Source organism: Equus przewalskii, chromosome 7 (genome assembly GCF_037783145.1).
Source record: "Equus przewalskii isolate Varuska chromosome 7, EquPr2, whole genome shotgun sequence".
In the NCBI taxonomy this organism is placed as follows: Eukaryota; Metazoa; Chordata; class Mammalia; order Perissodactyla; family Equidae; genus Equus; species Equus przewalskii.
The window spans coordinates 24,095,345-24,117,803 of record NC_091837.1 but is presented as its reverse complement, the minus strand read 5'-3'; the positions used below and the strand labels follow the sequence as shown (position 1 = coordinate 24,117,803).

The following is a 22,459-nucleotide window of genomic DNA, read 5'->3' as shown; positions in this document are numbered from 1 at the left end:
ATCTACCTTATGTAGTATTCCACTAAGACTGATGACCAAATCTTTTGTGCTCGTCAGTAAAGGAACCATTTCAATGGCTTTGGCCAGGAGTTTGGAATGCTGCTGCCTTGTGGATTCTGTGCTTGCATCTCCCTGGCTTTGGCTGGCATTAGTGTTCTGGAGGAGCGTTTCAATGAATAGCTGAAGAGCTGCATCACAATCCAACTGAAATGTGCTAAAAGAAGTATTCAGTTACATACTAATCTCACCAAAGGCAAGCATTTCCACACAAAGTTTCTCACAGAAAACTTACGTAGGTGTTCCCACCACTGAAATCTAACTTTTCCAATGTCCAGTCTCATAATAATCTACCTGTCATCAGAGTGAAATATTGCCTTTAAAAAATCAGATACTCTTGGGGCTGGCCCAGTGGCATGGGTGGTTAAGTTCACATGCTCTGCTTCAGCGGCCCGAGGTTCACCAGTTCAGATCCCGGGTGTGGATCTACACTCTGCTTATCAAGACATGCTGTGGCAGGCATCCCACATATAAAGTAGAGGAAGATGGGCATGGATGTTAGCTCAGGGCCAATCTTCCTCAAAAAAAAAATAAAATAATTAAAAAAAAAATCAGATATTCTTGGTGGGTATGTAAATTGGCACAATAACAGAGGTAAATTTATGATAAAATCAAAAACATTTATGTCCTTGGGGCCGGCCCCGTGGCCAAGTGGTTAAGTTCACGCGCTCCGCTTTGGTGGCTCGGGGTTTCACCGGTTCGGATTGTGGGCACAGACATGGCACTGCTTGTCAAGCCACGCTGAGGCAGCATCCCACACACCACAACTAGAAGGACCCACATATACAACTATGTACTGGGGGGGATTTGGGGAGAAAAAGCAGAAAAAAAAGATTAGCAACAATTGTTAGCTCAGGTGCCAATCTTTAAAATTTAAAAAAAATTTATGTCCTTTAATAGAATTCCACTTCCATACACTTCACAAAAGTAGCCAGGGTTCACATATGAGGATACCACTCCAACAACTGTTTGTAATATTTAAAATATAAAATTTAAAATATAAAAAATTGGAAACAATTCAATTATCCATCAGTAAGGGGCTAGTCAACTTATTCATACAAAGGAATACCACGGAGTTCAACACATCTGGGAAGACATTTTGTTAAATGAATGATACATGCTATAAAATAGTATGTAAAGTATGATTCTGTTTTCGATATTTTTTTGTTGAGAAAGATTCATCATAAGCTAACAGCTGTAGCAAATATTCCTTTTTTTTTTTTTTTTTTTTTTGTATGTGAGCAACTGCCACAGCATGGTCACTGACAGACGAGTGGTGTAGGTCTGCGCTTGGGAACCAAAGCTGGGCCACTGAAGCGGAGCGCACCAAACTTAACCACTAGGCCACCAGGGCTGGCCCTGTTTTTGATAAATTTTAAAAAATGCATGTTAGTATATGCATAGGAAAAAAATATTAAAAATGTAGGCAAAACTCTTTTAACAGTGATTATCCCTGAAGGGCAGGATTATGTGGGCCCTCTATCTTAACAAGTTTCACCTGAATTAGAAAAAATAATAAAGATTTAAAAATTAAGACTTAGGTTAGTACAGACAAAGAGACAACTGAAACGCCTTTGCAAGTCTTATTAACAAGACAGTGATGGTTTAATTTTCTATACAGAATAACCAAAATATCAAGAAAAGCTTTAAGTATGACCATTTTAAAGTCATGCCCTGAAATTCTAAAGGTCATCTAAATTTATTCAGCTGGACTGCGTGAGGCAAGTGTCACTGTCATACAAATACAAATCATCAATGCCATGTAAGCACAATGATTGTGAAACGAATTTGACATCATTGTAGCTATTTACATGTCAGAAAAGGGGTCAGTCCCATAAAACAACACACAAAAATCTACCAGGAGTTCAAATGAGTAAGCAAGAGGGAGTGTGCACACCCCATTCTGGATTTGTAGCAGTTCAACCCAGAGAATGCCGAGTTCTGTTCCTTCAAAGTACAGTTAAGTCAGAGCCACTTAGAGCTAAGAGCAGCCCATAGTCCTTGACCCGCAGGTTCAGGATGATGACAGCCAGGGTCATTACTCTACTCTGCATCACCCACAGGGAGAAAGAACTGGATACCTGCCTAGTGAGGAAATGCACCAAGCAGCCTCATTATCAATAACCCAGATTCTACTAATCTGTCAGAAATTGGACGAGCGATATAACACCTCCAGTATTTTAGAAGCAGTCACTTATTATTTGACCTTGAGGTCACCTAATATGAGTTTGTTCTCTCAAATATAAACTTGCGATAATGTGCAATAAAAATTGTAAAAGTTAAACGAGATAATGTGCGTGAAAGCACTTTAAAACTAATAATGTGCCAGCAAATTGGTCATCATATTTATTAGATAGAAATATCTGAGATATAAATTACACATATACTCCTACTCATCACAGTAAGCGGTAGCTATAAATTACATTGTCAATTTCTAAAATTCACTTATTAAATTATTTTTTAAAATTCCCCCTAAATCATATTTTTCACTAATTTTTAATTTAAGATTACCTTGCCCCTAAGTTGATCTGATTAAGAAGTTTAATTGCTCAGAAGAATATTCCCAAACTTTGCTGATCAGGGGAGTCACCTGGGGCTATTAAGGATCCAATTCCTGGGCCTTAGCCTAGACCTGCTGAGTCAGAACTGCCAAGAGGGGTCTAGGAATTTATATTTTTAATCAAGTGCCCTAGGTGATGGCTTTATATGAGGCAAGTTAGGGAAACACTAAACAGAGAATTAAAAACGTGATATCTTAAGAGAATTTAATCTGGTTATGGATTTATTCAGTTTAGAGGTGAGCAAAAGAAACTATCAGGGCCAGCCCTGGGGGCCTAGTGATTAAGTTCAGCCCGCTCTGCTTTGGCGGCCCAGGTTCAGTTCTTAGGCGCAGACCTACACCACTCTGTTAGTGCCCATGCTGTGCTGGCCACCCACATACTAAAAAATAGAGGAAGATTGGCACAGATGTTAGCTCAGGGTGAATCTTCCTCAGCAAAAAAAAGAAAGAAAGAAAACAAAAAACAAACAAAAAAAGAAAACATCAGAGGTCTATGGACCACTTATGGTAATCATCATTATTACTGTGTTCCCTTAGTAAGAATTAGCAGTTTGTTAAGCCAACAGCAAAAATACCGTTAAAGTTTAAAGAATTACCTGCAATATTCCAGAATGAGGCTTGTGTCCATATCTATATTCTCCACGAGAGCTTTAATAAGGTCTTTCTTGGTGAGAAAATGTTGCCTGAAAACTGGCTGGAAAGAAATCTAGAAAGAAAAAGAGCAAAACAAAAACCACTAGACTGAAATGTATCAGAAAAAGGACACTTTTGTGATTTGCCTTTTTACTATCCTTTTTTATCGACAAATATTGTTCCATAGCTCCTTCAACTTTTATTTTTATCAAATCGACCATCATTCTGAGACTTTCGGTGTATCTGGCTGGGGGTCCAAGTCTCTCTTACTCCACACAAACCCTTGGCTCTTCGTCAGTAAAGTATGGTTGTTAGTAAAAACCCATCCCACTACGGCATAAGAATTAGGCTTCAAAATATATAATTTCTGAAGTAGTTCCATTCCTGATAAGTCAACTATTTGCAAATAAAATAAAATGTCTTACATGTATAGTAAAGAAAACAGGATTTTGTTTGATTGCTTTTGCAAATTGAAAAGTAAAGATCACTTACTTTTCCCTAGTAGGAGTTCTTAAAGCTTGGTACACCTGTATATACATTTTAATATTGTCTTTAAGCAAATAACAGCAGTCCAAAACAGAAGCATGAGGCTAAAGGCTAGGGCTGAAATAGCATAAATGCCAATACTAGCTATATTCTTACAAATGAGAACACTAAGCAGATGAAAATGTCAGGTCTCTTCTAATTTCCTTAGAAATACAGAAAAAAGGAAATGAGGCAAAAGTCTTTATTTCTTTGAAAGCACCAATGTATGTACTTAATATAACTAAAATTTATGAGTCAGTATATATACATCCTCTCCCCACAAGTAAAGGACAGTGAGATCTTTGTTTTAAATTTTCAAACTGGGTAATTATCAGAATGGATAAAATTTCGTGGCACTCTGAAGAATACTCACACCAAGTTTACCAAGACGAATACCCCACTGGGCATCAGTGCTGAGTTCACGGAACTTAAGCTCCATTTCTATTTCCTGATAGAGACTGGCCAGCTGAGAGCCCACCAGAGATATTGCCTAAAAAATTAAAATAGAATTAAAATTCAATTGCAAATAGAATATGCTCTAACACCTTTCAGATGAAATTCAACAATAAAAGTCATAACCTTTCTTTGTGCTAACAACGTGGAATGTTACACATTGCACAGTACACAGTCATTATTTACACAAAATTTAGATTATTCAGCTTTTATTATGAAGCCATAAATTTAGTCTGGCTTCCCTTCATAAGAAAAGGCCAAATTTTAGTTATCCTACAAGCCAAACCCCTCAAAAAACAAATTTTAAAACAAACAACATCAAAGAGAAGTTTTGCATCTGTTAAAACTTGTCCTAAAAAAGAACTGGCTCATAGGTCTAAGGTTTCAAACACACTAGAGTAAATAGAGGAAGTGAGGTTCTACGGCTGCATACAGATTTTAAGAAATAAAAAGTATCGTAATTCTTTGGGTTAAGCAACACTTATGGCCTGCATCACTAGTCAAGGAAAAGCTGGTAGAAACCCAGTGAGTCAGTATGTCATTTCCTTTGCTAGATCTTTAAGATCTGGTGGCAAAACTAACTATTTCTTCCCCTACATCTTTAATACGTCAAGAACTGAAGGTGTGCTTCCTTGGGTCATACCAAAATTTTGTCATAATTCTGCCAGGCTTTATCTATGAGCTTCCAGAGATTTTCAAACACTTCTTTTTGGGGTAAGAGAGTGCAGTAACCCAACGCCAAGTCAAGATCCACCAGGCGACAATTAAATACCTATGGGAAGAAAGCACCAGGAGAAGCAATTCTTCACAATCAAAACAGAATTCAGTCTCTAAAGGCTTGATTGTCACTAAATTTAACTATAGATCCTATGAAAGAACAAATGTTTCATGAAAAGTTATTTATAGTAACATAGTTTCGACTTGTTTCTTTAGTTTTACTGTCCATTCTCACTATTATAAATGTAAGGAAAGGAACAATGACAAGTTCTGTATGGCACAGAACTCCTTCCTTCTTCTCTCCTGCATGACGATTTTATCACTTCTCTTCAAATCCCCAACATTCCCTCCGACTCCTCACTCTTAACCTGAGAAATCAGAAGCAACCAAAGAGAGCAAAAGAAAAAGAGCTCACCAAGAACAAATACTCACTTTGTGCAACAGTGTAGTAGCATTTCCCCTAACAAACATAACGGCTTTCTCTTTCAATTCCGTAACAACATGCTTTGGTTTAACCAATGTGGCCGCTCCAAACAACTTTCAGAAAAGAACAAAAGAATCTTTAGGTCCACTCTATGCATCCTTCTGAAAACTTTTCTTAAATATTAAGAAACTTGGAAAATTCATCATTATATGAAAAAAGTATTGGCATTTAATCTACAATGACAGAAAGCTGGGGTTGGGGAGCAGGGTTGACTGGGAAAGGGCAAAAAGGAACCTTTTAAAATACTCTATATCTTTTTTTTTTTAATTGGCACCTGAGCTAACATCTGTTGCCACTTTTTTTTTTTCCTCCTTCTTCTCCCCAAAGCCCCCCAGTGCCTAGTTGTATATTCCAGTTGTAGCTCCTTCTGGCTGTGCTAGGTGGGACACCGCCTCAGCATGGCTTGACGAGCGGTGCTAGGTCTGCACCCAGGATCCAAACCAGCGAAATCCTGGGCCGCCAAAGTGGAGCACATGAACTTCACTGTTTGGCCATAGGGCAGCCCCTAAAATACTCTATATCTTCTTTTTTTTTTTTTGGAAGATTAGCCCTGAGCTAACTACTACCAATCCTCCTCTTTTTGCTGAGGAAGACTGGCTCTGAGTTAACATCCATGCCCATCTTCCTCTGCTTTATACGCGGGATGGCTACCACAGCATGGCTTTTGCCAAGCAATGCCATGTCCGTACCCGGGATCTGAACCAGTGAACCCCAGGCCGCCGAGAAGCAGAACGTGCAAACTTAACTGCTGTGCCACCAGGCCGGCCCCTACTCTATATCTTGATTGTGGTGTTAGTGACAAGGTGAATACATTGGTTGATACATTCAAAACGTGCATTTTCATTTTGAAAGCTATACTTCAATAAAGTTAATTTAAAAAAAATTGGCATTTAATAAATATCAACAGAGTAGACATGAACACAATTCCCTCTGAAGCTTCAAAAGCAACTTATCAACAAGTAGCTTATCTTCTAGAATCTTTTCAGTGATGCTGTCAGGTAATAATTATAATAATTTGGACCAAAATAAAACAAACAGCAGATAGTTTTGACCTAATGTGGACACTGGGCTGGAATGAGAGTTATCATTGTGACCTAAAACCTCAGGTAATTCATTTTATCTCCCTGAATCTGAGCTTCCTCATTTGCAAAATGGAGACTCTCAGAGTTGTTGTAAAGGTCGAGAATGAAACGTGTGCCAGAACCTTGAACTACATCTGAATCTTAGCAGATGCTCAACAAAAGCTTCTTAAATCCGACAAATCATCCATTTCGTTGCTACAGAGCCAAACAGGAAAAAGTGGACTCCAAATTCCTTTGTTTGGCAGTGCTTTTGTATCTATATTCACCCAAAGTGAGAGTATTTGTTCTTGTAACTATACCTTTTCACTCAAACTGGCATTCATAAAGTTTGACACGGAGTGCTGAAGACAGGTACCAAATGAACCCACTACAAATCTTAGGGCCAGCTCCCACTGGCTAGATTCCTGAAGGTTCTGAAGCAGGGCAGAGATGGAATTTATAATAGGTAAAATAAGGCCATCTCCTGTAGAATGATAAAAGTATTTTATTTGAGGAAAGTATCTTAATATTTAGATTGTTTTTAAACAAATAAAGATCATATTAGTGCAAACTGTTTTCACGGACAGCCCACCTTTTCAATTCAGGTAATGGTCATAGAATTATTTCTCAAAGTTAATAAATAAGAGAGTTAACATGAGACTTAATTTAAACCAGAAAATAACTAAGTCCACTAGATAATGAACTACTTTGACTGTAATCCGCCTATTTTGAGATGCTCAAATCACTCTCTGAAGAAAACCTCAGACAACCAAAATTTATGAACAGATTCATAAAAGTTAACATTATAAGCCAAATGACACACTCTCCTGACTCTTGGGAAGAATAACAATGTAACAGTAATAACAAAGAAACTACATTAAGAACGTTAAGTCAGATTCATATTCAGGATTTCAAGGAATTTCTATATTGGTGCATGTACAAAATTATAACACAACGGTGTACATTTCTCATGTCAAATACCTTCACTAATGGAGCAGTACGGTAAACTCGCAGAATCCAAGGGATGTCTCCTGCTTTCTACAAAAGAGAGTAAATTAAATAACAATAAAATAACTCTCTTACAGAGCACACGTTCCCAAAGATATTTAAATATCGTGCTATTATCAGATAATGTGCTACTTAAAAAACTTAAGTATAAATAGAGAAAACTACACAGATAAGTGTACAACTTGATAAATCTCCACTAAGTGAATACATCCCTGTGACAGCATCCAGACTAAGAAATAGAACATTACCAGCATCCAGAAGCCCCCTCTTGCCCCTGCTAGTCATTACCCACCCCAACGGTAACCACCACCTTGACCTCCTTCAGCATGGCTTCGTTATAGCCTGTTCTGTACTTGAACGAAAATGAATGTACTGGAAAGTATGTAAATGAAATCATACAGTATGTATTCTTTAGTGTCTGGCTAATTTTGCTCAGCATTATGCCTGTGAAATTCATCTGTATTACTATGTGTAGTTCTAGTTCCAACCTCTACAGTTTAAACTTGCACAAAGCAGAAATACATAGAAAATGACACACATGAAATTTACCAGCAAGAGGCACAAGTGATGAAATCAATTCATAAATAACAGGCAGCACCATCTGTGACTCGAGAACTATTCCATCCTCACTGAAGAAGTCACTATAGGACCACTCTTCATATGGATCTTTATGAGTTCCAAAAGAAGTCTAAATATCAAATCATACAGAAAAGACACAAATAAGTACACTCCAAAACACAGATACCATCTTCGCCAAGCAGAATGCAGAATCAGATTTATTAGAGCCAAACACAGTTCTGATGGTCAAGTACAACTCTGTAGTCTGCTTCTTCTGGTCTGTGGCTTATAATAATGCCACTTGAAATTAAATTGTTACTCTAAGATAAGGACAATATCCAGAGACGCTTTGTTTGGGGCACAAAGTTTCAAAAGATAGAGCAAATTAAAGCCAATAAATGTGACTGGAAAAGAGACGCCTCTCAAGCCCTTACGCAGTTTTTGAGTCTAAAATAAAATACAGGAAGGAGATTCAGTACTTTTGCAAACTATGCAAGTTTACATTTAAAAGTGGTGCATAATGGACTGCAGGGGTTTTGCTTAAGGAAAACAAATTCAAAAGCAACTTACTTTCATTAGAATTCCACAGTCATCCATTTGGCACTGTCTGGAAAGCTCTACTGCCGTTAAAGTATATTTACACAGTTCTAAAGCATCTAATAAAAAATCTGAAAGAAAATGGAGAAAAATCATTAAACTAATATTTCATGTGCTTGGAATAATGAAAACAACCTTTTAATAATTACTATCAAAATTCTAAGGAAGGCCACAAGCGGAGAGAAAGGTTTTCACATAGCTTTCACTACCCAAATGATGCGGTTCAACTTCTTCCTTAAGCTTGGCTGGAAAGTAAGACCAGATGTGGGGAGGCAAGGAATTTGACAATCCTATGAAAATAGATAGGATCAACGACATTAATATTTGCAAATACTTTAAAACAATAATCCCCACAGAGAATCAATTATAATTGTCCTTTTGTAAAATGGAGACGATGATCTCTTCTCTTGCTGCCACACGGCCACTGTAAGGAGACAGCATTTGGGAGACAAGCATAAAATGAACCAGAGGATATAAAACTATGCCTATTATAAATCTTGTCACCTGGACTGCAGATGGTGGCAGCTTGGCAGGCTAGATTATGTATCTCAGAAGGAAGATTTAGTCCCACAGGGGTCGTCATTGGGACGTCATTAGCCAACATCTGACAAAGCTTCTGACACGTCAGAAACAGCAGTTTCCCAGTGTCGGTATTGCAGTGATACTTAAACAAGTCTCTGGAGGAAAGGAAGAGTTACAGGTTAGAATACTCATAGTGAATGCAAAAGCAGTCATCTTGCTTAGAGAAATATATAACCACTACCACCATTTAAAATGTCTTTAAAATGTTTTCAGGAGGGCCGGCCCCGTGGCCAAGTGGTTAAGTTCTCGTGCTCTGCATCAGCGGCCCGCGGTTTTGTCGTTTTGGATCCCGGGTGTGGACACAGCACTGCTCATCAGGCCATGCTGAGGCGGTATCCCACATAGCACAACCAGAGGCACCCACAATGAGAATATACAACTATGCACTGGGGGCGCTTTGGGGAGAAGAAGAAAGTAAAAAAAAAATGTTTTCATGGTATACAATGTGCTTCCTTTTCAACTCATTTGGGATACTGTTAACTCTCAGAGTACAAGGTAACCTAATTTCAATGGTTAGGTTACCTAACTATGGAGTGTTAGTTACTTGTCTTCTATGCTACCACTTTTTGACCCTCACGTCTAAAACAGGCTAACGGGGGCTGGCCCAGTGGTGTAGTGGTTAAGTCTGGGCATTCCACTTTGGCAGTCCAGGGTTTGCAGGTTAGGATCCTGGGCACAGACCTATGCACCACTCATCAAGCCATGCTGTGGTGGCACCCCACGTACAAAATAGAGGAAGATGGGCACAGCTGTTAACTCAGGGCCAATCTTCCTCAGCAAAAAGAGGAGGACTGGCAACAGATGTTAGTTCAGAGTGCAATGTGGGGATCCAGAAGTCACCTGCATTTCCTCAGCGCTGTTTCAGCATTCCCGTTGTTTAAGGCCCTCAGGGTCAGCTCAGCTTCCAGCTCTTGTCGGGACACCTGCAGGGCCAGCGCCTGTCTGTGCAGCTTGGACTCGGTGCTCAGGCTCTTCTCAGCAGCCACAGGCTCTGCAGTGCTCCTAGGTTTGTGTGTAGCCTGTGCGACTTCGTGAGCTTTAATGTACTGTTCACGGAGCTCTGCCACCAGGGAACTATTGCTATAATCCCCAAAGGGAAGAAAGACCTCAAAGTTCTCCTGCAGCAAGGCAAGCAAAACAAAGTCCCAAGTCTGTTTAGCTTATCTGTTGTTAGAAATCATTGCTATGTCTCAAACCTCCCTTTATTACCTCTCCCTCAAAGACTACTCCTTTGTAAATTAAGAATTTAAGACTGTATATTTCAAGCTATGAAAGTAATAATATTATACAAAGTTTGGAAAATAAGAAAATGTCACTACAACCCAGGATTTTCTCAACTTCAGCACTACTGACATTTTGGGTCAGATAATCCTCTGTTGTCGAGCCCTGAGCAGAAGGAAGGAGGGATTATTAGAGTTGGGCAATTCTACCCTGGTGGCTTGAAGAACACAGCTTTGCTCTTTTCTAAAAGAAATCCTGGTTGGCTGCTAACCCCAGACCTGGAACTTCTTTTTCTAATCCAATAAAAAGAATCCTACTGAAGCCCAGGGGAGGAGACTAAGAGGCAGTGGGAGTGAGTCACATCTTTTGCTTTGATGCCATGCCTCAATCTTGCCAGATAATTTGTTGTTGTGGGGGCCGCCCTGTGCATAGGAGAATATTTAGCAGCATCTCTGGCCTCTACCCAGTAGACCTGGGACAATAAATGTTCAATAAACAGTAGCATGGTGAATATCTATGACTCTGCCTAGATGAAATCATTGCTTTAAAACACCTCTAACTTTCAAATTCAACAAGAACATGAGGAGTTAACTTACGCTGACTCCCCAGCTGCTTTTCACAAAGATATCTATGGTCTAATACAATAGGTCTCAAACTTTTTGTTCCCAGCACCCCTTTACACTCTTAAAAATTGAGGACCCCAAAAAACTTTTGTTTATGAGATATTCATCAATATTTACCGTATTAGAAATTAAACTGAGAAAATCTTAAAACACAAGAGTATATAAAAGTACACATTCCATTAGCCTTCAGAGCGATGATGTCATCACATCATATAGCCTTTGAAAAACCACTGTACTCTCACAAGAGAATATGGATGGAAAAAATAATTTATTATTGCTATAAATATAGTTTTAATCTCATAGATCCCCTGAAAGGACTCAGGGACCCTTAGGATTCCATGGACTATACTTTGAGAAACAGTGGTCCATTAAACTTGTGGTAAATTATTTCTTCTTTCGACAGTTGGGAGTTAAATCTGCCAGCATTAATCTTAAATTTTCATTAAGAGATGCTCAAATCTACGTAATTTTCTATTTTATGAAATGTATCAGTTAACTCTGAAAGTCCTTCTAATTACAAAATCTTTTACATTAGTAAGACCCTTGAGCCAAAATAAAATTAATTTCAAATCTTAGGACAGTTAATCAATTCAGAGTTAACAGAAATTAATTTTTAAGAAAAATTGAATTATCTAGAATGAAACTTACAGAAAAAAACTGAAGACACTATGAAGGAGTAGACAATCATCTTTAGGGCCAGTGTCTATAAACAATTCTCTGTCTTTCACAATATTTCAAATTGTGAAACTGTGGTGCCCCAGTTTCCTCATTTGTAAAGGAGAATTGTAACAGCACCCTCTGTGGTGCGCTATTGTGACAATTAAATAATATACGTGATACCCTCGGAATGATGCCTCCCGGCACACAGTAAGCGCTGAATAAATGACAGCTATTGTTAGCTTATTCAGGGGCATTTGAGTTAAATAACCTTAAAAGATACCTCAAACCAAAATGTTTTTATAAAAAAGCATAAACTAAAATACAATTAAAAAAGAGAGAACAGTTCCTTAAAAAACTAAATATAGAATTACTACATGACTCAGCAATTCCTCTCCTAGGTATACAGCTAGAGGAACTGAAGGCAGAGCCTCGACCAGATATTGCACATCCACGTTCACTGCAGCATTATTCACAACACCCACAAACTGCACACAACCCACGTCATCCACAGATAAATAAACAAAATGTGGTGTATCCACACCGTGAAGAAATAAGAAAGAAGTTTCAAAAGTTTGAATTTGCTACAACATGGATGCATCTTGAAAACATTATACTAAGTAAAAAAAGGCAGACACAAAAGGATAAATATTGTATGATTCTGCTTGGATGCAATATATAGAACAGGTAAATTCATGTAGACAAAAAGCAGATTAGATGTTACCAGCATTCGGCGGGGAGAGAGAAATGGGAGTTCCTGCTTAATGGGTGCAGTTTCTGCTTAAGGTGATTTTTCACCTTAGACAGTGGCGATGGTTGCACAACATTGTGAATGCAATTAACATCAGTGAATTGTATATTGAAAAATGATAAGAATGGCAAATTTTATGTTGTATTTTACCACAATTTAAAAAATTTAATATTACAATATACCAGTAACCATGGAATAGTACACTTTAAATGGATATGAAATGTATGGTATGGGGGCCGGCCCCGTGGCCAAGCGGTTAAGTTCGAGCGCTCTGCTTTGGCGGCCCAGGGTTTCGCCAGTTCGAATCGTGGGCGCAGACATGGCACTGCTCATCAAGCCATGCTGAGGTGGCATCCAGCATGACACAACTAGAAGGACCCACAACTAAACATACACAACTATGTACTGGGGGGCTTTGGGAGAAAAAGGAAAAATAAAATCTTAAAAAAAAAAAAAAGAAATGTATGGTATGTGAATTATATTTCAATAAAGCTGTTTTTAAAGAGAGAGAGAGAGAGAAAGAGGAGGAAAATCAGTATATCTAAAGTCCCTGAAGGCTACTGCAGAAAATTTTAAGGAGGGACTGATCATCTGCGTCAAGTGCACTGAATATAGCTTAACATCTTTACCTGCAGGCTAGCAACACTTTTAAACAGTTTCAAGATTTCTTCACATTCATCCTTCTTCTGCAGATTGTCTGTAATTAAAGTTTTAAGAGTTAGAGCAGATATCCAAATTCCCAGATTATCAGAATTGTTAAAAGTTAAAATTTTAAAAGGTAAAATTTTAATTAGCTTTGGTTTTATCTCAAGTCTTCAGTACCTCTTGTGAAATGCTGAGATAAGACAATTTAAGTACAAAAAGAAATCTATTCTTTCTGAAGGTAGAAAAGTTTATGCGTTATAAGAGAAACAGCAATTTTTAAAAAATAAATTATAGCTCTTTTTTTCCCAAGACAGTTATTTCGTTAATTGTTTTATTTAAGTCCATGTTTAAATGGTTCTTCCCCTGATTATAACCAAATGATAAGTGACAAACATGAGGAATAAGTGCAAGGCACCAAAGAAATCTAGTCTGGCATTAAATAGCTTACTGAAGCATACAAACAAATGATAAGTTGATCTTAGATGCTTCAGTTCTTACACTATTAATCAAAGAATAAGGCAAGCAAGAGTTTTCATGAAGAAAAATGAGTGACATCAATAAAGACAATCAGAGGCAGAAAAACTGTGGATAAGGATGAGAGCTGTCACTGATGCTCCCTCCCTTCTGAAAAGGATAAACTTTAGAATAAAACCAAGATGAGAGGACAGAGGTAGAATGTACCTTTCAGAGCGTCACGTAGTATTTTAAGAATGTCTACTGACGTCTTCGCCACAGACATTCTCCAGGCCTTGTCCTAAAAAGAAAAATACAAAATGAAATCGACTTTCTTTATTTGCCACTTCAGTAGTATACACACAAGCAAACACAAAAAAAACATGGAATCAGAAAAAACAATAAAAATGGTTGAAAAAATGAGAGGTCCATGTTAGAGGGAGTTGGGCAGCCAAGAAATGGATCATAATTGAATAATACATAAGCTAAACACAAAAAACACCAGTATGGACTCTCGGATATATGATTTAGAAATCCTGTAGAATATGCAACTCTCCCAAATAACCTTTTAGCTATAGACGTTTCGGGTTTTTTCAGTTTTTATTATTTGAAAAAAATATTCGAGGAGCTGGCCCCGTGGCCGAGTGGTTAAGTTTGTGCGCTCCACTTCGGCGGCCCAGGGTTTCACGGGTTCAGATCCTGGGCACAGACATGGCACTGCTTATCAGGCCACACTGAGGCAGTGTCCCACATGCCACAACTAGAAGGACTCACAACTAGAATACACAACTATGTACTGGGGGGCTTTGGAGAAAAGAAGGAAAAATTAAAAAACAAAACATTCAGAAAAGTTTTAAAGAATTGAACTTGTTTAGTCCAGAGAACAGAAGTCAAATAATCATTATCTTCAAGACTAAAAAGGATTTTTTTTTAAAGTGAAGAAAAATCAAAGAGGGAAAAGCTTTAATTAAAAGACATGATGATAGGGGCTGGCCTCATGGTGGAGTGGTTAGGTTCATATGCTCTGCTTCTGCAGCTCAGGGTTTTACCAGTTCGGATCCCAGGCGAGGATGTGGCACCACTCATCAAGCCATGCTGAGGTGGCATCCCACATAGTAGAACTAGAAGGACCTACAATTATCATACACAACTATGTAATGAGGGGCTCTGGGGAGAAGAAAAAAAAAGACTGGCAACTGATGTTAGCTCAGGGTCAATCTTAAAAAAGCAAAACAAAAAAACAGACATGACGTACGTATGTATGTAAGGGCCAGGCCCATACAAAGTACTCAAACATATTCACTATGAGATTCTGTGCAAGTTGATGGTTAAGAACACAGACTTTAGGGGTTGGACCCATGGCCTAGTGGTTAAGTTTGGCACACTCCACTTCGGTGGCCTGGGTTTGGTTCCCAGGCACAGACCTACACCACTCATCGGCAGCCATGCTGTGGCAGCAACCCACATACAAAATAGAGGAAGATTGGCACAGACATTAGCTCAGGGTGAATTTTCCTCAGCGAAAAAAAAAAAGGAACACAGACTTTGGTGTCAGAGTTTGAGTTGAGGCTCTACCACTTTCTAATATCATTGAGAAAGTCATTTATCTTAAAATTTTAGTTTCTGGGGGCTGGCCCAGTGGCGTAGTAGTTGAGTTTGCATGCTCTGCTTTGGCAGCCCAGGGTTTGCCAGGCTGGATCCTGAGCACGGACTCACACACTGCTTGTCAAGCCATGCTGTGGCAGCATCCCACATAGAAGAATTAGAAGGACTTACAACTAGAATATACAGCTACGTACTGGGGCTTTAGGGAAAAAAAAGAAGAGGAAGATTGGCAATAGATGTTAGCTCAGGGCCAATCTTCCTCTACCAAAAAGAAATTTTAGTTTTTGAACTTAATCTATAAGAAGCTAACAACAGGATCTACTTCACAACTTTGTCATTAAGAGGAAGTGGATTATTCATTTAAAGTTATTTAATCTAATGACCACTGCATAATAAGACCACTAATAGATGTTAAAAAACACACAACTCACTTCACTCAAGGAGAAGAAATTACTGAAGTGGACTGCTGGGACAGATTAAGAGGTAGGTATCTATCTTTAAAGGTTTAAAAAACTCAATTATCCTGGATAAAGTAGGTATTTGTTTCCTATCTCTATAAAGAAGTAAATTAGCTCTCTTGAAACTTTCTAAGTTTCAACGTCCTAAGATTATTTAGATTTACATTGGTTCTGTGGCTGACATTATTATGTGATAGAAATGACTCTACGTCCCATACAATGCAAAACATTGTTTACACTGCAAGGCACTATGGAAAACCCTGTATGTACAACTACTATTTCGATTAACCCTTCTGATTTACAGATCCCAGATTATTCAGTGTTGGCGCAAGCCACTGCTCCAAAGCAGCTATACTTGGCTTTTTTTTCTATGTAGCCTATTTACACAGGAATTTTTACATTAGGCCATTTGAGCGGTGAGAAGAGCAGATATTCATATTCGTAAGTCTATCTTTTCTATCCTAGTGATTACTACCCATAAAAACTACACTTATCTATATTTTATTTAGTGAAAACCTCACCTCTTTAGAATTATCTGGTTCTTCCTGTAATGCCAATCGTGCCCAGATGATTACTCGTTGTGCAGTTTTCTCGGCTTCAGCAGGAGGCAAAGACCTCAAGAGAGGGACACAGTCTTCACCCTATAAACAGTGTTTGAAAGGAAGAAAAAAACAGCTGGTACCTTTGCACAAAGGATAGTGTGCACTTACCTCTTTCTTTTCTATTTAAAGATGAAAAGACATCATCTTGAAAAATAGATCACGATACAATGTTTTAAAAATCTGAAAATTCTGTTTTTGATGACAGCAAACAAAAAAATTAAAATACCACCTTTGTCCTTTGTAAGTCCTAGGCACGCCTCTGGTTATAGAATTATATAGAAATCAAGACAGTTAAGAATACAAAAAGGAAACCCATATCCTATTCTGGAATCAAAGGGTTCTATAGCACAAATAAAACATGAGTCTGAGTTTTGTTAACTACCAAAGAGTATGAAAGCCCATTAACTAATCCACAAAATACCTTTAAAGAACCTATAGACATGAAAAACATGGCCAATATAACATTCGAAGTTTTCATCTTGGTATAACTTTATTTAGGCTAATCTATTTGGATAATTTGATTATTTTGAGTTTTTAAGGATTTAGCTAACAAAGAAACCATAGGAAAGGACAATATTAAACTTTCATACCTGTTCTCTATCAATCAGGTCAATAATCCGTAGACTGTAGATTTCATCATCAGATAACATATATGCTTGGGCCACCTTCAAAGCATCTTCTAGAGAAGATGGGACATCTTGTTTGAGAATGTATCTGACCACTCTCTGAAATAGAGACAACAAATACATTTCTTTGTTATGAAATCTCAGAGAGAACCCAGAAATCATTTGTTCATAAGACAAAGTACTCATTAAAATAAGGCAGCAAAAAATTAAGATGCATGAAAAATTAAAACACAATTTATATTCTGAATTTTATGACTTCCTTTTTCCCCCCAGCTTTATCGGAGTAAAATTAGCAAATAAACATTGTATATTTTTAAGGTGTACAACGTGATGATTTGAGATACTCCTTTAGCCTCTTAATTTATTATCTGTTGTCCTTACTACTCTAATAAGCAACTGAACACTCTATTGACATTCTGTCTAACAAAGGGAGGCAGCGGAGAACTCAGCTCCATTAACCTTTAAGAATACGAAATCCTCATTAAATTTCCCATGTTGCCCTAGAAATGGAGCAAAGGGATTAAAAGACTCTTCAACGATTGCACTTACCATTATTTCCTTGTTTAAAAGATTCACTTCCCTTATTCCATAGCCTCGTAAAAGTTTTTTCATCTCCATGAGTTTGTAACTTTCCTGTAATAACTTGACTCTAAAAGTAAATTTATGGATATTAACATAGATTGTCTTTTTTATGAAATACTAAAGGACACAGTAAAGGATAGAAACCATAAATGAACGTGAACTCAAAACATTTGATGACGTTTATCCAACACCAAAAAAGTTATCTGGCTGACTGTAATCTTACTTGGGATGGTCCATTTCTAAGTGCTGTTTCACCAGCTGCTCCACAGCCGCACTCCAGGGAACCATTGCCGCATACATTATCTTAAGCACAGCATCAAATATGAGCTACAAAGATATGCACACATTGATGGTGAATAGCTCTCAGATTTACGTTTCATACAAATTAATGACACTGCCCAAGCTGCAGAGGGGGTCTGACACCTACTGTATGGTAGCTCGAGAATATTACAAAAGCTTATATTTCTTCCAATTTTCATATATAAAGAGCAATTTTATTATTTAGAAAATTTCAGAAAAGTATTTTCTCTGCTGAAAATTAACTCATATAGCTCCATTACTTTCTACAGTCTTGGTTTTAAAAAATACTTTTCATGATTTATTCATATTTTATAATGGTGAATAATAACAGTGCCAAGTCAAGATAGAGGCATATTATAACATATTAAAAAATGACTCTGTTTGTAAAACCATAGAAAAGCCTGGAAACGTATGGATCCAATTGTCCATGGCGGTTCTTCTGGGGGTGGGAATGAGAAAACTTGTATATTTTCATGATTAAGAAAATAGAATTATGGATGGTTTTTATTTTCTTTTTACTCCTTTTTCATACTACATAAAGTCTTAACAAATATATGTTGCTTTCATGATCAGAAAAAAGTTTTAAGAAAAGATGCAATGTTCAAAAGGAAATTTACGTGGTCGTTGTTTACTTACATCTGTGTCAGATAAACATCCTATTACTGCCATGGCTTTCGCTTCCCATGCTGTTTCAAAGAGTGATGTGGACTTTGAGCTGCATCTCTTCAATAAATCCTTCAAAAACAGATAAACATATATTTTTTTAACTTAAAACTCTCACTAAAAAAAAAGTAAAACACATATAGATATCGATAAATAGCTTTTATGGATGTGTAAAAAACCAAAAGCTTCTAGTTAGCCATGAATGTTGAATAATGGTCAAAAAAATGCAAAACTGCCAAACTTTGGCCTTCAGTTTTATATGGTACAAAAAACTTAAGAAGGAAATATTCCTGAAGAATCTACAAATAAGATTATTGCAGCTTATTAATATCTACAAAAAATAATTGCTAATATTTATTGAGCTCATGCTATTATTTCACAATAACATTTGGAGAAAGTCCTAATATGATCCCATTTTGCTCAAAGTTACCAGTCAATTAGTAGCAGAGTTAATCCACATTCTTAACCAATACAATAAGCTGCATAAATCCTAACAGTAAACATGACATTCCTTAAAGAGCTAAATATTTAATACAATCATACACTGCATAGACCCAAGAGAAAAGACTAGATCAAAAGAAAAAGTTACCTCTATGTACAGTAGGAGAAGTTCCTCCTCTTGCAAGTCATGTTCCCTCATGTAAACCCTTATAAACTTCTCTAAGATGGAAGGAATAAGCTCTGGGGCCAACACTTTATCAAACATTCGGAATACAATGGTGGTTGTATTCTCCTGGATGCCAAAAGAAAGATGGTATAATTGCAAACTCTAGCCATACTGGCTATGATAAAAAATAATAATAATTCTGATAAATCTAGACATTTACCTTCTCAAAATCAGAGAGGGTCAATTTGCAGTTGTATTTCCTATGCAATGTGATCAACTCTCGCAAGTTATTTACCAAAGTCCTTAACTGACATACCTCTTCGGTGTTTTGATAATCTTTCTAAAACAAAAGTGTTAAAATAGTTAAGAATATGAAATAAAAGTGTGAGATGGAAATATACAAAAGGTCAGAATTACTTCAGATAAAATAAGAAATGACCATGATTATGATTATGTACATAAGAGGAAACTTGCAATTTAAACCCTTAAATTTTGTGTAATTTTAACTAAAATGAACTAGTACAAATTAACAGATCAGAATCCAACAGAAATCTGAAAGAAATTTTCTTCTTAAAAAATATAGAAAAACTATTAATATTAGTGGAATATTTTTTCAGAACCCCAATATGCTTAGGTAAGCAAACATCATTTAGATGGCCCTCAATGTCCCATCTACATAGATCATGACCATATATAAAGCTATAACATTTCCTAAAGTTATATACAAACAAAAGAACTTTCAATATTGATAAAAGGAAATTTACAGGGAAAAGACAAAGTAGTATTTTATAGCAAGAGAAAAAAGCTCTTCTATGGAAAATATAGTATAATGATCAATATACATTATCACATATATTGACTATACATCAATATACTGCTTGAAGCTTAAAGAAAAAATTCTCATTTTATTTTTAACAGCATAGAATCAGTTAGCAACAAGAATCTGACGTATCAGAAAGTAGGAGGAAATTTATTATTTACTTTTGGGCTCCAGGAATTTAAAGAATAAATGCAATTTAATAATGTACATTATGACCTTACATAGGTCATACCTGCTGGTGTTAAGTACTTAAAACTTCAGAGTTGAGATTATACTGAGATGTCTCATATGTTACCTTATAAACTAAATTATGGTACCCCAACAAACTTTTTTAAAATGTAAGAATATACTTTGTTTTCAATATAACAAATGCTTTCTAGTTTTTAGAAACCTGAAGGGAAAAAGAAATGAACATAAGAAATTTAGAAGCCAAATAATGAATTCAGTTCATTAATCTCATATTAACATCAACTATAACATCAATATTCCTGATCTTATTTCCCTTTCTAACGTTGCTATTTTTTTCAGTCAGAAAGTTCCAGATTTTTTTCAATTTGATCTTTCAAAAAATTCATTGGTACTGGGGGCTGGCCCCGGGGCCGAGTGGATAAGTTCATGCGCTCTGCTGCAGGCGGCCCAGTGTTTCGTTGGTTCGAATCCTGGGCGCGGACATGGCACTGCTCATCAAGCCACGCTGAGGCAGCATCCCACATGCCACAACTAGAAGGACCCACAACAAAGAATATACAACTATGTACTGGGGGGTTTTGGGGAGAAAAAGGAAAAAAAAAATAAAAAAATCTTAAAAAAAAAAAAAAAATTCATTGGTACTTAAGCCATAATAGCTCTTGGAATGTCTCAGAAATGCAACCAGAACTAGTAGTTTACTAGTTTAAATAAAAGAAGTAAACCTAATTGATACAGCCTTTGAAAACTAATCAATGTATTATTAAGTTTTGTTCTTTTAAAGAACTGTGAAATGCTGCTAATACAGAAAATCCCAATTACAGTCAGGCACTGCATAATGATGTTTCTGTCAACAATGGACTGCATATGGCAGTGGTCCCATGAGATTAGTACCATATAGCCTAAGAGTATAGTCCAGTTTTGTGTAAGTACACTTCATGATGTTTGTACAATGACAAATGCCTAATGACGCATTTCTCAGAACATATCCCCATCGCTAAGTGACACCTGATTGTATACTATCTAGGAGTATGTTTATATATTGTTTCACTTTTGGTGTTGATTCAATAGAGAAAAATGTCCAAAGAAGATATACAGATGGCCAACAGGCACATGAAAAGATGTTCAACATCATTATCAGGGAAATGCAAATCAAAACTACAGGAAATACCACCTCACTCCTGTCAGAATGGCTATAATTAACAAGACAGGAAACAAAAAGTGTTGCAGAGGATGTGGAGAGAAGGGAACACTCTTACACTGCTGGTGGGAGTGCAAACTGGTGCAGCCACTATGGAAAACAGTATGGAGAGTCCTCAAAAAATTAAGAATAGTTGGTGCACCTACAACATGATTGACAAACATTAATGTACAATTGAAATTTCACAAGATTGTAACCTATCAATAACTCAATTAAAAAAAAAAAGAATTAAAAAAAAAAATTAAGAATAGTTGGGGGCCGGCCCGGTGGCGCAGTGGTTAAGTGCACATGTTCCGTTTTGGCGGCCGGAGGTTCGCCGGTTCAGACCCCAGGTGTGGACATGGCACCGCTCAGCAAGCCATGCTGTGGCAGGCATCCCACATAGAAAGTAGAGGAAGATGGGCACGGATGTTAGCTCAGGGCCAGTCTTCCTCAGCGAAAAGAGGAGGATTGGCAGCAGTTAGCTCAGGGCTAATCTTCCTCAAAAAAAAAAAAAAAGAATAGAACTACCATACAATCCAGCTATTCTACTGCTGGGTATTTATCCAAAGAACATGAAAACATGAATGCATAAACATACATGCACCCCTATGTTCACCGCAGCATTATTCACAATAACCTAAACTTGGAAATAATCTAGGTGCCCATCAAGGGACGAATGGATAAAGAAGATGTGGTATATACACACATGGAATACTACTCAGCCATAAGAAACGATGAAATCTGGCCATTTGTGACAACATGGATGGACCTTGAGGGTATTATGGTAAGTGAAACAAGCCAGAGAGAGAAAGTCAAATACCGTATGATCTTTTCACTCATAAGTAGAAGAAAAAAACAATGACAAACACATAGAAATAGAGATTGGATTGGTGGTTAACACAGGGAAAGGGGGAGGGAGGAGGGCAAAAGGGGTGATTAGGTACATGTGTATAGTGATGGATTGTGATTAGTCTTTGGATGGTGAACATGATGTAATCTACACAGAAATCGAAACATAACGATGTACACCTGAAATTTATATAATGTTATAAACCAATGTTACCGCAATAAAAGATTTTTTTAAAAAAATGGTACATTAAAATACGTTGAAGTTGTAACAGAAATATCAAGAAGAAAAAGAGCAAATTTTCCTTTTTGTGGATTTTAAAAGTATGCAACAAGGCCCAGTGGCCGAGTGGTTAAGTTCACACACTTTGCTTCGGCGGCCTGGGGTTTCATAGT

At 37.2% G+C, this 22,459-nt stretch overlaps 1 protein-coding gene across 1 annotated transcript in view; it reads right to left on the bottom strand.

The window, feature by feature from the left end:
- The window catches only part of KNTC1 (kinetochore associated 1), a 74,025-nt gene that overhangs the window by 19,980 nt on the left and 31,586 nt on the right, over positions 1–22,459 (bottom strand). Inside the window, exons 25-44 of the mRNA XM_070629158.1 lie at positions 19,249–19,368; positions 19,011–19,154; positions 18,395–18,493; positions 17,682–17,785; positions 17,426–17,525; positions 16,841–16,975; positions 16,170–16,289; positions 13,814–13,886; positions 13,117–13,184; positions 10,076–10,353; positions 9,158–9,330; positions 8,627–8,724; positions 8,048–8,186; positions 7,472–7,528; positions 6,811–6,974; positions 5,378–5,482; positions 4,872–5,000; positions 4,149–4,265; positions 3,214–3,323; positions 7–214 (exon numbers count right to left, since the gene is read on the bottom strand). Of these exons, the coding sequence (XP_070485259.1) occupies positions 7–214; positions 3,214–3,323; positions 4,149–4,265; positions 4,872–5,000; positions 5,378–5,482; positions 6,811–6,974; positions 7,472–7,528; positions 8,048–8,186; positions 8,627–8,724; positions 9,158–9,330; positions 10,076–10,353; positions 13,117–13,184; positions 13,814–13,886; positions 16,170–16,289; positions 16,841–16,975; positions 17,426–17,525; positions 17,682–17,785; positions 18,395–18,493; positions 19,011–19,154; positions 19,249–19,368 (2,541 nt within the window). The remainder of the gene's footprint in view (positions 1–6; positions 215–3,213; positions 3,324–4,148; positions 4,266–4,871; positions 5,001–5,377; positions 5,483–6,810; positions 6,975–7,471; positions 7,529–8,047; positions 8,187–8,626; positions 8,725–9,157; positions 9,331–10,075; positions 10,354–13,116; positions 13,185–13,813; positions 13,887–16,169; positions 16,290–16,840; positions 16,976–17,425; positions 17,526–17,681; positions 17,786–18,394; positions 18,494–19,010; positions 19,155–19,248; positions 19,369–22,459) is intronic.